Source organism: Erythrolamprus reginae, chromosome 2 (assembly GCF_031021105.1).
Source record: "Erythrolamprus reginae isolate rEryReg1 chromosome 2, rEryReg1.hap1, whole genome shotgun sequence".
Classification (NCBI taxonomy): Eukaryota; Metazoa; Chordata; class Lepidosauria; order Squamata; family Dipsadidae; genus Erythrolamprus; species Erythrolamprus reginae.
The window spans coordinates 108,989,414-109,006,292 of NC_091951.1; the positions used below are offsets into that span (position 1 = coordinate 108,989,414).

Sequence of the window (16,879 nt, forward strand, 5' to 3'; positions counted from 1 at the left end):
AATAGGATGTTCATACTTGGAATGTCTGTCTGTTTATTTTTACTGTAAGCCTTTTATCACCATTTTGACGGTGTGATTGTTATGGAATACAAGAAAGTACTCTTCCATATCACTTATATGCTTCATGAGAGGTTTTTTCTCCTAATTCTTGCTAGTTTTAGAAGTGGAAGTGTGGATAAACTCAGTGGAACAAATATACACTGTATGCATGCCAGTTTCTAACTGATCAATATCTCCTATTTAATTTGAAGAAAGACTGACTCATATGTATATTTTATCTGATACCTGTACATTAGGCTAAAGTAGGTGCATGTCTATCCCTAGGAGACTTTTATGACTATTGAATTTGTAGCAGTATATCACATATTATTAGTTGATGTGATAGTGGCTGTGGATAACATAATAATGACTTGAAATCTTTCCATGCCATTACCCCTGTAATTAAACGCTTGTAAAGTGGAATTTAATAAATGTAGAGTCTAATGTGTCTCTCTCTGATGCTGATATTATGTTGTTATTTGTGCTTTATATAGCATCGGAGAACATTTGATACCACCTTTATTAAATAACACTTTATAGGAGTTTAATTACCAGAGTTATGGCATGAAAAGATTCCAAGCTATTGTTTATTTGTGCTTTAGAATGATGTAGTGACCTAGTGGTGAAGATGCTCTCCTCCCACTTGGAAGGTTGAGTGTTAGTGGCAGTAGTAGATGTTTCTGTCTTAAGGCGCAAAGAAAACATATCTGCTGCGAACTTTGCATGATGTCAGGAAGGGCATCCATCCAGTAAACAGTCTGCTCCATCCAGTTGCCCTGACTCTAACCTGAATTCAGGGAGTACAGGATTATAAAAGGGTAGGTGTTATTATATGTGCTTTAGACTCTTTTTAAAAATTTTAATATGGACTGCTCAGTCTCACTTCAACTGGAGCAACAATACTTACATAAAATTTCTCTTCTCCGCGGCCCTATTTTTTTTTAAAGATGCTGACCTCTTTTCCTGTTGCCACTTGTAATATGAAATATGAAAATCTCGCAATAAAACAAGAAGAAAAATAGAAACCTTCCACATAAAGGCAAGGAACAATAGTGGTCAAGTTCTCACCTCCCCCATTTGTATAGGCACGATATGGAAATCTCCAAACATTCCCCAATCCAACGCAGTAGCCAATACAAGACAAAAGGAAATCCAGCTTGCCTGTCCAGTTTCCTCTGTCTTCAGGATATTCGGTTTCTAGGTCACCATCTCCTTGGTCACTAGGAGTCATTAACAAGTCTGGAATGACTGGCTAATAAGGAAGAGATAGAGAGATGCAGAGAAATGAAAGAGTTGTATGAAAGATGGGGAGGGGATATTTCAGAGTAAGGAGATGATAGCTTTTAATTTATTTATGATTTGATTTGATTTGATTTCTGTGAATCAATTCATTCTATGAATACCTTCAGAACCACCTTCTGCCGCATGAATCCCAGCGACCGATAAGGTCCCACAGAGTTGGCCTTCTTCGGGTCTGTATGAGGCAGAAGATGGTTCAATAGTATCTAACAAGAATGTGGTATACCAGTCCTTATTTCATAAGGTCACTGAATCAGAGCTTTTCATATTCTCTTAGTATGCATCGTGAGGTGAGATGGGTAGCAAAGAAATTTAATAATAAATTAAAAAATACATCCTTTATTACAGTGTTTCCCAACCCTGGCAACTTGAAGATATTTGGACTTCAACTCCCAGAATTCCCCAGCCAGCGAACGCTGGCTGGGGAATTCTGGGAGTTGAAGTCCAAATATCTTCAAGTTGCCAAGGTTGGGAAACACTGCTTTACTACATTGTAAATTGCATCTGTAAAACAGCCATCACAGCTGAGACTTATCAGACAGGATTTCATACCCTGTCTCACATCCCATCAATACTTCTTCTGTCCATAAAGTCAATTCATAGATTTCAGATGTGACTCTTGAAGTCTGCTTCGCAAAGCTGACAGCCTTTACACCAAGGCCTCTAGTACCATGGAAAGCTCTTGACAGGCCTCACAGCCCAACTGCTTTTAAGTGAGAGTGTGAATTATGTGAACTGACATAACCACCCAGAGCTTTAACACAATGCCAGAATCTGTGTGAGCACAATGACTTGCAAAGGAGCATCCACAATCATGTCAACAGCAACAACAAAAAGAATGGACACTATTAAATATTACATAAAAGCATTTGTCTTTCTGAGAACTCTTGTATCGTCATCTCATGGAAACATTTTAAATGCTACTTTCATCTTATCAGATTAAGTTGTATAGCCATATGATTAGCAAGCCAACAAATAGTACTGACTTACCCATTTTGATTTTTTTTCTATGAATAGTGCTAAGACTTATATACCTCTCCATAGGGCTTTATAGCCCCCTCTAGGCAGTTTACAGAGTCAGCATATTGCCCCCTACAACAATCTGGGTCCTCAGTTTACCAACCTTAGAGGAATGGAAGGCTGAGTCAGCCTTGAGCCCATCGGGATAAAACCTCTGGCAGCAAGCAGAGTTAGCCTGCAATACTGCATTCTAACCCTGCCAGGGTTGTAGTAGAATATTAAGAAATAGTAGTTGATAGCAGAAGGAACTGATGGCAGACTTCAACAACAATGCCCATAATTCCTAGCTGGATACTCCATTAGGGAAGGCTTTATGACAATACCCCTTCTAGGTGTTTTTAAAATGTCAATGCACTTGTCCTATTTAAGAACAGCCCAACTAACTCTGCCTTTAAAATGTTTCTCCCTTTCCATGGCTTTCAACTACATCTTCTTAAGAAACTGTTATAATTGTATATATAGATTTGGTTGGGTTTTGGTTTTTTGTTTTATTCTTGATGTGAAAATCTATGGACACTTCCACATTGTCATTTCTACAACCTCTAGTATCCATTTCCACTATCCTAAAAATGCAAGGTCAGTTAATCAGTGATCCTTTGGGTGGCCAAAAGGCTAGCACTTATACATAAACACACACCTAACACTCATCCTACAATACCCTTAATTCTTCTAACAAAATATCAAAAGAAAAAAGACCTACTGATGGGGGGAAATTAGATGAAGCTTGGTAAAACAGTGATGTGCTTCAACAGAGAACTAAAGAGCAGGAGACAAAATGGGACATTTCCTTTCTACCAATGGGATCTAGTGTTATCACTGTCTTTGCACTCTGCTTTCACACCTGAAGGGAAGCTAGAAACATAGAAACATAGAAGTCTGACGGCAGAAAAAGACCTCATGGTCCATCTAGTCTGCCCTTATACTATTTTCTGTATTTTATCTTAGGATGGATATATGTTTATCCCAGGCATGTTTAAATTCAGTTACTGTGGATTTATCTACCACATCTGCTGGAAGTTTGTTCCAAGGATCTACTACTCTTTCAGTAAAATAATATTTTCTCATGTTGCTTTTGATCTTTCCCCCAACTAACTTCAGATTGTGTCCCCTTGTTCTTGTGTTCACTTTCCTATTAAAAACACTTCCCTCCTGGACCTTATTTAACCCTTTAATATATTTAAATGTTTCGATCATGTCCCCCCTTTTCCTTCTGTCCTCCAGACTATACAGATTGAGTTCATTAAGTCTTTCCTGATACGTTTTATGCTTAAGACCTTCCACCATTCTTGTAGCCCGTCTTTGGACCCGTTCAATTTTGTCAATATCTTTTTGTAGGTGAGGTCTCCAGAAATGAACACAGTATTCCAAATGTGGTCTCACCAGCATTCTATATAGTGGGATCATAATCTCCCTCTTCCTGCTTGTTATACCTCTAGCTATGCAGCCAAGCATCCTACTTGCTTTCCCTACCGCCTGACTGCTCTGTTCACCCATTTTGAGACTGTCAGAAATCACTACCCCTAAATCCTTTTCTTTTGAAGTATTTGCCAACACTGAACTGCCAATACAATACTCAGATTGAGGATTCCTTTTCCCCAAGTGCATTATTTTACATTTGGAAACATTAAACTGCAGTTTCCATTGCTTAGACCATTTATCTAGTAAAGCTAAATCATTTACCATATTACAGACGCCTCCAGGAATATCAACCCTATTGCACACTTTAGAGTCATCGGCAAATAGGCAAACCTTCCCTACCAAACCTTCCCCTATGTCACTCACAAATATATTAAAAAGAATAGGACCCAGAACAGATCCTTGTGGCACACCGCTTGTAACCTGACTCTGCTCGGAATACTCGCCATTAACAATAACTCTCTGATGTCTACGCTTCAGCCAGCTGCAAATCCATTGAACTATCCAGGGATTAAGTCCAATCTTCACTAATTTATCTATCAGCTCTTTATGTGGAACCGTATCAAAGGCTTTGCTGAAGTCCAGGTAGGCAATATCCACGGCACCACCTTCATCCAACACCTTTGTGACATAGTCAAAGAAATCAATGAGATTAGTCTGACATGATTTGCCTTCAGTAAAGCCATGCTGATTTGGGTCTAATAAGTTATTGTTTTTTAGGTGCTGATTTATCCTCTTTTTGAGTAGAGTCTCCATCATTTTAACTACAACTGACGTCAAGCTAACTGGCCTGTAGTTACCAGCTTCTTCTCTACTGCCCTTCTTGTGAATAGGCACAACACTGGCCATTCTCCAATCCTCAGGAACTTCTCCTGTTAACAAGGATTGGTTAAACAAATCAGTCAGGGGGGTAGCAATGACAGATCTGAGTTCTTTAAGAACTCTGGGGTGGATGCCATCTGGACCCATTGCCTTATTTATCTTTAATCGTTCAAGTTCTTCTAAGACATCGGCTTCTAAGATCACTGGAGCTGAATCCGTACAGCTGGAAGCAATGCTATATCCCTCTATAGTATTATTTTGTAAGGTGTCTTTTGAGAATACTGAACAGAAGTAGCTATTGAAATGGTCAGCGATCTCCTTATTCCCATTAATGCATGTATTATTCCCGGTACTAAGCTTCGTGATGCCGCAGTTTTTCTTCTTCTTATCATTAATATATCTGAAGAAGGTTTTATCCCCCTTCTTTACAGATTTGGCAATTTCTTCCTCTTTTGAGGCTTTAGCAGCATATATTATCTGTTTCGCCTACTTCTGTCTCATTTTATATACCTCCCTATCAGCTATACTTCCAGACTCTTTATACCTCCTATAGGCAGCCTTTTTTTCATTGACTATAGCCCTTACATCATTGCTAAACCATAGCGGTTTCTTCTTCCTTTTACCTTTAGTTATTTGTCTTACATACAGTCCAGTGGCTTTTAAGATGGCCTTTTTTAATACAGTCCACTGGATGCTCGCTCCTGCCATTTTATCTCTCCCCTTTAATTCATTATCTAAATATTCTCCCATTGCATTAAAATTTGTTTTTCTGAAATCCAATACTTTGGTTGCATTATAGGATTGCTCACAATGAGTTTTTACATCAAACCACAAACATAGATGGTCACTGCAACCTAAATTTTCTCCCACCTTGACATCTGAAACCCAATTCCCATTCGTAAAAACTAAATCTAGAATATTCTCCCCTCTAGTTGGTGCTGTGCCAGAGCTGCTCCTGTAAAGGCCTCTACTATATTCTTACTTTTGCATGTAAGGGCACTGGGGATATTCCAGTCAACATCAGGCATGTTGAAATCACCCATAACCACAATATCTCCCTTTAGTGCCATTTGGGTAATTTCATCCACCATCTTGTTGTCATATTCCTCGGATTGCCCTGGAGGCCTATAGATCACCCCAATTCTAATGACAGAACCTTCTTTATTTTGCATGCAAATCCAGAGAGTCTCTAGATCTTGACACGTATTTTGAATTAGTGTTGTTTTTAGATTTTCTTTAATATAAATGGCTACTCCACCTCCCCTTCTCTCTATTCTATCCTTCCTATACAGTGTATATCCTGGTATGGATATTTCCCATTCATTAGAATCCTTAAACCATGTCTCAGTTATGGCAACCAGGTCCAAATTATCTCTATATATTATGGCCATTAATTCACAGAGCTTGTTGCTCAAGCTTCGAGCATTTGTGCACATTACCCGAAGAACATTATTTTCGTTATTAGTTTGCCCCTTATCATCAACAACTACATCTATATTATTTGCAGCTCCCTTTTCATAAGCTTCCAAAAACTGCTTTATCCTCATTGGTCGGGGACAGAACTCACCCACATCAGTTACATCTCTGTCCCCTTTACCTAGTTTAAATGCCTGTCCAAAAAAGTTCTGAATTCCTCACCGAGCACCTGGGTACCTCTATATGATGGATGCAAACCATCCCTCTTAAACAACTCCTTATTAGACCACCTACTGACATCATGACTTACATAGCCAAAACCTTCAGCTTTACACCACTGCCTTAACCACACATTAAACTCTCTGATACACGTTGTTTTATCCTCTTGGCCACAAACCGGTAACACCTCTGAGAAAGTCACTGAATCAGTTATTTTACCCAGCTCCACACTTAGACATTGAAAATCTCTTTTTACTACATTAACATTTCTCTGGGACAAATCATTTGTGCCAAGATGCACCACCACATCAACGTTATTACCTTTACTCACAGCTGATGGATTACTTGCCAAAGAGCTATAATGCTGTGGTAGAGTATGGCTGGTTTAGGTGGAATCCAAGATGTTGTGTAGAAATGCTCTCTGGTACCTAGGAATAACCCACTGTGGATGTTTAGAAAATAGTTAAAATCTACATTGGTCATTCATATATATTCCTTGGAGACATTTCCAGGTTGAATTCTAGAAGTCGGGAGAGCTCTGACCTAATTTAAACATTTGCCCTTCTTTTTCACAAGTCACTCTCTTTTCATTTACCACAGTTATAGAGGCAAAGTTTATTTTGCTCAGTTTCCATGGAAACAATGAAGAAAAAGTTAACAGAGGAAACTGGCCCTAATAGTGGAGCACTATTAAGGCTTTCCCCTCAGGGCTTGAGTTAGGGTGATGTCAAGCCTCTTATAAGATTTTATTTGTTATTCTCAGTGCTCTCTCTCATGAAAGTACATTATTCTTTTCTTTGTTTTACGGTTCCTATTATTTTTAACAACATATACCACTCAGCATCTTTATGAAGTTCATCAACGTTCAAATTTGACAAATAGATAAATAAACTTCCTCTACTCTGTTTTTGAAGTATAAGTCAACAGCATCTACTTTTCTTCCCCACTTTCCAAGCATTTCAAAGGCTAAATATACATTTTTGAATATTCAGATAGTATCTTCTATGATTAAATTATATGAAAATGCTGCTTTAGAATACTAGTTCTATTTTTGACAAAAAAAGTAGAATTAGATTGATATGATACATTTTAATCTTATATAGATCTCCCAACAATTTCCTACAACTATTAGTCATGAACAACAAGGAATGTGTTTGTATCCAAAAAGGAAGAGGAACTTGCTATCATGACAATTTACAAGGGGACACTTAACTACTAGTGGATCCAACCTTAGAGGGAAAAAACTTGGGGGGTTTGCCAGCAAATTCCAGGAAAAAAATTGCCATTAATGGTCAAGCTGGATTATTCTAGAGTTTTGATTTACGATGCCAGGATTTAATATGGTTTGTTTGTTTGTTCGTTTGTTTGTTCGTTTGTTTGTTTGTTTGTTATGCCTTTGAGACAGGCAGGTATGAGTTTTGTCAATGACCCCAGACTAATCCCTGCAATTTTCTTGAACAAGGTTATTGGGAGTAATTCAACATTGCCTTCTTCCTAGGGCTGAGAGGGAATAATGATTTTAATTATTGTTATATGTTATGGGGATTATAATTATGTTTGCATAATTGTTATACCATTTATTGTTTTATGATTGTCATTCTGAGCTGCTTAGGACTGGATTTGATTGAAGCAGCATAAAAGGATATGAAATAAATGCACCTTTTATTTTTATTCAGCTCAACCCCTTTTCCTGTAACTTAAAGCTATTGTTCTGAACTCTTAAACTTAACACTCTGGAATAATAAAGACTGGTTCAGCTTTTAGGATATCTGATTCACAAACTTTCTACAGGCATGGACCACTGAATAAGCTTTCAAAATGTGTGATATCATTCAGTAAAACAATTTTTTAAAACTTAATTACACAACTCTGTTTTTTTCCATTTATGGTTATGGTTATGGTTATGGTTATGGTTATGGTTATGGTTATGGTTATGGTTATGGTTATGGTTATGGTTATGGTTATGGTTATGGTTATGTCAATACAACCCAGCTAACGAGATCACTATGCTGGATTTCGTATTTCATCACCAGTCGGGCGCTTCCCAAGCACCTAGGACTGCGTGATGTAGCGGCGAATTATGTTTGCCAATCCCAGTAAAGCAGCCTTTTGCAATTGACGGAGATTTTGTCAATTCCGATGGTTTTCAAATGTCCGCTGAGATCCTTTGGCACTGCACCCAGCATGCCAAGTACCACTGGGACCACTTTCACTGGCTTATGCCAGAGTCGTTGCAGCTCGATTTTTAGATCTTCGTATTTCACTAAATTATTATTATTATTATTATTATTATTATTATTATTATCATCATCATCATCATCATCATCATCATCATTATTTAGATTTGTATGCCGCCCTTCTCTGAAGAATGTCACAGCCATCACATCAAGACTTCACAATGTTCATTTAGTCATTTTGTGGAACCTTCAGCTTGCTACAGATGTTCCTATATTTCACCCTCACCTTAAAAAGGGTGCCTTTTTCTTTGTCATATACACATTTGAAACAAAATTATTTCTCTTATGGAAAATGGACTTTTCTATGCATTCTGTGGACTCTCAGTTTGCAATCGTTATCAGCACTTTGAAGTAGGCTAGGCCAACAAAGAGATGTGACTGGAATCCCAGGAATGCTGAAGGACATAATCCTGAAAGCCTATCACAGTTTCTCCTTGCCCCATCAAATACAAGCAACATTAAGGTAGGATTATCTTGAGTTTCTTTCTAATGCTTTTCTATTTCTCAGTCTGAGAAACCTTTTTGAAATATCTCCTTAATCATTTGCTCATTTCTTGTGTATTCCAAAGGCCATGCTAGCTGGGGAATTTCGGGAATTGAAATCCACACATCTAAAAGTCACCGAGCTTGAGAAACATTCTTCTTCTGTGCTATATCTGTCATTGGACGTTGGCGATCATGTTGGGAATCCTATTTTTATCAACAGCCACATGAAAAAGTACTGCTGAGTTTTATCCAAACCAGTCCCTTAGATATGAAGCCATGATGTTCCTCTTCTCCTTGGACCTCATTTTCCTTCAATCTTTCCCTGGAGGATTAAGTTTAAGTTTAAGTTTTATTAGATTTGTATGCCGCCCCTCTCCAAAGACTAAGTTCAGTATGGTCTATTTTTCTGAGTGTCGCATCACATGAGATACATTGCCATAGGTTAAAAGGCTATGTAACATAAAACACATTTTCATGTATGTTCTCTGTAGGTTGCATTTAGTTGCCCACAACGGCTTCAACCCATCTGAAGATTTCTGGGTCTCAAGAATACCAGGATGAAAAAGGCTGCCAAATGGTGTGGACATGGGCATCATCAAGATTTCTTTCTGATTATGTATTATGAAAAACATTCCTCTTTTCTGAAAAGATATTCCTCTTTTCTGAAAAATATAACCTTAGATACACTCTCCAAAGGCAAGTTGCACTATAAAACTGTGACACTAAGTTCTGAGCAAACATACACAAGATTGCATTCAACTGCAGTTTGGAGTAGAGAGGACAAAAATTGGCAAGGAAGGAATTGGATTTTAAAATAGATGCTAATAGGTCTAGTCATTGTACTAGTCACAATACTAAGCTGAGAAAAAGTAAAGTGAAGTGTAAAAGACAGTTACAATGATTTTCAGCTGTGTATTTACATGCACACTGTATGGTCAGCATACAGTACATAGAACTGACATGTACAAGTGAAATTATTGATATACATAAACAGAAAACCTTAGAAAAAATTAATATACCTTTGTTTTTAGGAATAAACTTTATTGTACTAATTGCAAAGGTTTTGGTTTTGGTTTTTACTTAAACATGTCCAGCACTAAGTTAATCAATGCTGGAAATCTGTAGACTAACACAACAAGCTATTTCTTTTCAATCCTATTTTAAACTATATTATGGGCCAAACTAATTACTTTTAATCTCTTTATCTCTACTTCGTTATTATCCACCTTCGTTATTCGCTTCACTTTCAGTTTTCCAAATGACTGGAAGCACTACACACAAGGAGAGTTCCTGGTAAACTTAAGATTTCAAGGCTAATCGGTGGATGAGCAAACTGACCTTCCACCTTTTTAGTTCATGTAGGATTTTGGGATGGGGGTTGGAAGAAGCAAGGAAACAGTCTGGCCTGGAGCATTTCAAGGAAACAAGATGCTGTGATTTTCAACTCTCCATAGTCATAAATTGCCATTTGAAAAGTCATGCAGAAGAAGCATATTTAGACTTAATAAGTTTTCATCTGATCACTTTGCTACATTTAAACCAATTAAAAATAAGTGAGATAATTGCTTATCAGCAGTTTCTCCAATATGGTGCTTTCCAGATATGTTAATTATACCTCCAAGTATCTGGATTTTGTACACCTTGTCCTTCTTATTGGAAATGCCTAAAAATAGTGTGCAACAACAGATTGCAAAGGATTAATGACTGCATTAATTTTTATATGGCTATGATTTATTCCTGAAATCTATACGTTCAACTCATGAGAAGTCTGAACAATATATATGCACCAGTGGTAGGTTGCTCCTGATTCAGCCCAGTTCTTAGAACTGGTACTGCCAGCAGTGGGAGGCTCTGTCCACCCATCCAAGATCCACCCTTCCTTCACGACCAAAGCAGTTTCCATGCTTTAGCCCAGATAATCAGTTTCATCCAAGGACCATTGGAGTTGAAGTGACACCAGGGAATAATATTAAAGGGAATAGCTTTATTGACATGTCTTTATTTTGCTAATAATGATTATTCCTTCTGCAGTACTCTCAGAACAGATGGTGCTTCCAGACTAGACTTTTCTGGTGCAATCACCATTCCTTTGTGGAATGTTTTTATAGGCTGTCCAGATGTCACTGCCTTGCATCCTTTCTCTCATTGTTTACCTTTTCAACAAAAGCAAAGGTATAAGGAGGTAAGGATGAAAAAGTTATACGAGGCATTTGGATTGGTAGCACCTAGATCTATTAGTAAAAACATTTTCTCATGCTAAGTGGGAAAGATTCTATAGCAAAACTGTATCACAAAGTACACTGGAAAAATCAACATACACTGTCTTTCTCAAATCAAAAGTCTTTCCTTATTATTATGGTTTGTTGTACAATCAACCAAATGGTTAGACTGGATCTGGCATTTTTATCCAGCTATTGAGTCTTTCCCAAGGACTTAAGATTGGCAAATGATGACTAACTAATCCTATCTTTTTCAATTGGCCCATGGTGATTTTAACAATGCCAATGATGTTCAAGTGTGTGCCAGGTTTTTTGAGATTGTACCCAAGGTGCCTATTACTATTTGCTTAATAGGAGACATGGGAGCAATTCCAAAATAACTGGAGCAACACTTCAACATGAAATCATAGATGCCAATTCTTTAGAATCTGATGTTGCCTCCATATACATCAACTTCTTATCATAATACATCAACCTAATATATGTGTGTTTGAAGGCATGTCTTAAATAAAAAGGTCCTTTTTTAAAAAATAGAAAGATCCAGAAAAAGGTGAGATCTGGGGTCTTCAAATTGCCCATCAGTACTACCATCTGGGTAACAGGTTGAGCAGGCACACAGACTACTCAAACATTGTCTTTCCAATTCAACAATATGCATGATTGTATTTCTATTTATAAGAGAGTGATTACTAAATTGGAATGCATGCACACTTACCCAAGCCTGTTTTATACAATTCTGTTTTCTTTTGTCCTTATTGTTGGGCTTTTCTTGTTTGCCTTTGAGTGATACTTAAGAGTATCACCCAAAGGTGATGGATATTTGATGCCTTTATCTGTGTCATCCATGCTGATCAGTAAAGCATGGAAAATTCACCTGGCTTAATAACTTCAAAATCATATGGATCGTGGCCAGCTGATCTTTTGAAACTGTGGGACTTGAGGCTGTGGATTTTCCCATGATCGTATTGTACTAGCAAAATATTGTCTTTGAAGAATGGCTATGATTATTTATATTCCACATTCGCTTACCCAGGAACAAGATATGCTTTTTAACTGTTCTCAAAATGCAGACACCTATTAAAGAGAATACTATCTTGACAGTCATTAAAAAAGAAAAAAAGGCTTATTGTTTTAGCAAAGGTTTAGTTAAGGTTTGGCTTGGCTTTGTCAGAGAGAAAAAGACAGACTTTTGACACCTATATATTCCTTGTCCAAAAGGTGAAATAAATCAAGAAATTATCTAAAAATGAATGATAATTGATATACTGTACATGAGTCTTTGCATCTAGGCGGGGCTGCCTTTGGATTATGGATATAGATTTTTTTCTAAAGTAATCTAAAGTTCACAAGAGACATGGAAGTTATTGAGTGGATACAATTCAAGGAGCAAGTGGATATATGAATTTATAACATTGCGAAATCTACACTGGCTGTTCTGGAAATCTATAGGAAAAAGATTCTATCACTTCAGAATTCCAAGAGAGTAATTAACTAATGGAAAAAAATATAGAAAAATAGAAATCAAATACTTTTGTTCATATTTTTATATCTGTAGGTAACAAATCAAGTGAAACCAAGTAGAATCAGATTGAACCACTAACAGATACTGCTTTATTCTGTTGTTTAATTATTCTGAGCACTTTTGTTCACTTTTTAAGAAAACTCTAATCAGCGTTCTCCTCTTCTTCCTTCTTTGTCCTATACAAAATGTTTCCCCTATGATAAAACACTAGGTATGAAATAGAGTGGCCAGTGGGGAAAAGCTCCATTGCAGCCTTCATAAATCACATTCATCCATAGCCAAACACATTTTCATTGCATAAATCCTCATGTTGTATAAATCCTCATGTTGGCATGCTGGATTCAGAACTTTTAAGCATTTTGTTTAGGCAAGGACTAGAAACCAGGAAAGGAATCTCTGGATAACAAAACTCAATGCTCCCCCAAAAGAGGAAAAAGCCCACCAGGTAACACGGGACCTTTAGGGGAGGGGAGGAGGGGCAGGATATGGAAAGACTCCCATATATCTGCCCCAGTCTTTCCTCCAGTACTTCCCAAGTGCAGCAAGGCAGGCTGAACGCAACACCACAATCCCTTCCACCTCTCTCCTTTATTCCATATCACAGTGTTCAGTCTCACCTGTCACATGTTGAATAAAGTGGAGCAAAGGGACAGTAACTGCTGCAAACCCTCTCTGAACCTCACCCCCAAACCCACTGACTCCAATTCCTGCCCCCTCCCACCTGCAAAACCAATATGAGTCACCCTGTTGGAAACACCTGCTGCCTTTTAGAACAAAGCAGCTGCCTCTTGGGATGGATGCAGCTGACTCCCTGTGAAATGCAGGCAATGAGGGAACTTGCTAATTATAAAGGGTTTGATCTTGAGAGTTACCCACCCAGTCTCATCTGCTGTTATCAATCCAGGAGCACAGAGCTCTACTCCTCCCAAGGGCAATACAGATAAATCCTTGGGGAATCTGGTTACACACAAAAGCTCCCTTGCCACACTTACCTAAGGTTGCTATCCTGCATCTCAGCCCCTCTGATAGGAAAAAGCACCACCTGCTGCAGCTCCTCACTGCTCCACCTCTGTGGCGTCCCGTGAAGTGCTTCCAATACAAATTGCAGCCTCTTACCTTTTGAGCATGATGCTCCTGGCTCTTCTGCATGGTAGAGCCTGGTTGCTATGCTCTCCCTGCCTACGTGTGTACTCTCCCTCTTCCACTTGTCCAAGAGATGTCTTCTTTCTCTCTGCACAACGGGAAGGGCAGAAAGCAGCATCCAAAACCATAAGCAGATCAATAAATATCCTCCTGGTTGTCTTTTCTGTTGCTTTCCAGATTGCTGCTTCCTGACTGAGTGTAACTGGCACAGTGAGAAGAGATGATAACACTGTCTAAAATAAAGCAAAAATGAGAGAGAGCAAGAGAGCTGCTGGGAAGAACTAGGAACAACACAAGCTGGCTAGCATACACGTTTGCTTAGCATTACATGAGTATTACATATTGTCCCAAAAAAAAGATTAAGGGCAAACATTCATACATTTCTATCTATGGAAGAGAATATTTGTTGCTCAGGGTGGAACTGTGGGGTCCTTGTTGCTCTATGAGCTTGGTTATTTTCTCTCATATGTTTCATTTCCAAGCTAGGTTATATTATCAGTGCTAGTAGAGAGTGAAGTTTGTTCTCATTTTATGAAAACAAACCCTTACGCTGTCAGTGTTGATAGTAATGGTTTTGGTGGTTCCTTGATTCTGTTGTTGTTCACTGTTAGCTTATTTTTCTGGGTTGGTAGCTTCTTGATTGCTTCTTGATTGTTGGTCTAGTGTTAATCTCTGCATAGCTGGGTGTTAATTGATGGTGATGAGGTGTTTTTGTCTTTATGTTTCTGTTTTGTCTTTTGGTTGTCTCTTTGGAATGATAGGTTGATGCTGTTTATTTCTATATGCTGTGAGATAAATCAGCCATCAACAGGTACATAGAAATAAACAACAGGTACAAGCAAAGGTTGTTGTGGAATTGCAAGAATGCATGAGCTCCTAAAGAATACATGACTTCTGGTAACCAAATGAGTTGTTTATCAAGGTAAAAATCTATCTCCCCACTTCCATTACAAATGGCAACATGAGAAACAGCTGATCACAATGAAAAGCCATTACAACATTTACCAGAGTTTGTAATTGTTCATTTGGAGTAGATTGCCTGCAAGCTCCTGTCTGCAAGTCTTCGGAGAGGGGCGGCATGCAAATCTAAGTAATAAATAAATATTTTGGGATCCCAGTAGTAGAAAGGGACATTCTGAATATTGCCAAAATCATTCATTGAGATATTGGACCATATCAACTCCATCTATTCAACACAAATTCTTACACACTCATCATCATGGATACTGAAATTATTGGCTGCAATTATTGGCTCATTCAGTCTAGTTCCATCTGTATGACTGGAGATACATAAACAAATAAAAAGAAGACAAGAGGCTAGATGAATGCAAAAAAAACCCACAAACCCCTTAATAGTAAGAGCAGTTTAATGAGAAATTTAAAATAACAGCATCGAGCTCTTCTCTTGAATACAATTTGCACTGAAAAAAATAATGATCAATCAACTGTATCTTTACAATTTATATTAATATTGATTGTTTCCCGATTTCTTATTTGTATCCTATCACAATAGGATAGTAGAAAGTAGTAACTGTGAGAGATCTTGGAGTCCTAGTGGACAACCATTTAAATATGAGCCAGCAGCTGCCAAAAAAAGCCAACACAGTTCTAGGCTGCATTAACAAAAGGATAGACCCAAGATTACATGAAGTGTGAATACCACTTTATAACGCCTTGGTAAGGCCACATTTCAATACTGCATTCAGTTTCGGTCGCCACGATGCAAAAAAGATATTGAGACTCTAGGAAAAAGTGCAGAGAAGTAACTGAATTTAAACATGCCTGGGATAAACATATATCCATCCTAGGATAAAATACAGAAAATAGTATAAGGGCAGACTAGATGGACCATGAGGTCTTTTTCTGCCGTCAGACTTCTATGTTTCTATGTTTCTATGCAGAGAAGAGCAACAAAGCAGACTGGGCATGGCTAGTTTAATGAAAAGAAGAACCGGGGGGGGACATGATAGCAGTGTTCCAGGGTTGTCACAAAGAAGAAGGAGTCGACCTATTTTCCAAAGCACCTGAGCCATGTTGCATAACCATCTGTCTGAAGTAGTGTAGGGTTTCCTGACTAAGCAGGGGGCTAGACTAGAAGACCTCCAAGGTCCCTCGTCTGAGACTTAATCCTAGATGAGATAGTTGATCTGGCATGTATAACCGAAACCTGGATGGGGTGGGGGAGTTTTCCCTCTCAGAGATACGTCTGGAAAGATTTCAGGTACTGCATCAACCTGATTCCCAGGAAGGGGTGGTGGAGTGGCACTCAAAGGTTCAGTTGGTCTTGTTGTTGACATACCTACCTCCCAGCTGCATTACAAGAGCCCTGCCTGAGGTGCTAGAGGCAGTACTTGGGCTGATGGTACTGGGGGACTTCAATTTGCCATCATTTGGCGAATCCTCGGAGGTGGCTCAAGATTTCTTGGCTTCCATGACATCCATGGACCTGACCCAAGTATTTCAGGGTCCAACCCACAGGAGGGGAGACACACTTAACCTGGTACTTCTTTCGGGGCAGTGGAGACATGATCTGGAATTAAGGAATTTAGATGCTTCTCCCCTGTCATGGTCAGACAATTTCTTACTGAGGTAAGATTTTAGGGTACCCACCACCACCACCACGGGGAGTTGCAGCCAATTAAGTGGTTCTGCCCCAGGTGCCTAATGGTCCCTGAAGAATTCCAGAAGGAGCTTGGGGAATTACCTGACTCTCTTTCCCACAATTGCCTGGAATAAAGCAGCATCAGGGGCATTGGATCTAATTGCACCTTTGTGATCTCTAAATGGCTGTGGATCTAGGAAAGCTCCCTGGTTGACCATAGCGCTCCAGGAGATGAAGTGCCAGAAGAGACGTCTAGAGTGACGTTCAGGATCAAGTAACTCAGAATCTGACCGAACATGTTTAAGAGCCTTTTTAAGGTCTTATTTAGTGGTGATACGTGTAGAAAAACGCTTGCATTTTTCCACATTTATTACATCCCCTGACTCACGCCCAGCCTCCCTATTTAGGGTGACTCATTCACTTCTTGATATGGGGGGAG

At 38.6% G+C, this 16,879-nt stretch overlaps 1 protein-coding gene across 1 annotated transcript in view; it reads right to left on the reverse strand.

The window, feature by feature from the left end:
- Positions 1 to 16,658, reverse strand: part of SLC6A7 (solute carrier family 6 member 7) — a 41,533-nt gene extending 24,875 nt beyond the window's left edge. Inside the window, exons 1-6 of the mRNA XM_070736737.1 lie at positions 16,543 to 16,658; positions 15,046 to 15,118; positions 13,812 to 14,071; positions 11,906 to 12,020; positions 10,145 to 10,225; positions 1,108 to 1,291 (exon numbers count right to left, since the gene is read on the reverse strand). Of these exons, the coding sequence (XP_070592838.1) occupies positions 1,108 to 1,291; positions 10,145 to 10,225; positions 11,906 to 12,020; positions 13,812 to 14,071; positions 15,046 to 15,118; positions 16,543 to 16,658 (829 nt within the window). The remainder of the gene's footprint in view (positions 1 to 1,107; positions 1,292 to 10,144; positions 10,226 to 11,905; positions 12,021 to 13,811; positions 14,072 to 15,045; positions 15,119 to 16,542) is intronic.
- Between the last annotated feature and the right edge of the window lie 221 nt (positions 16,659 to 16,879).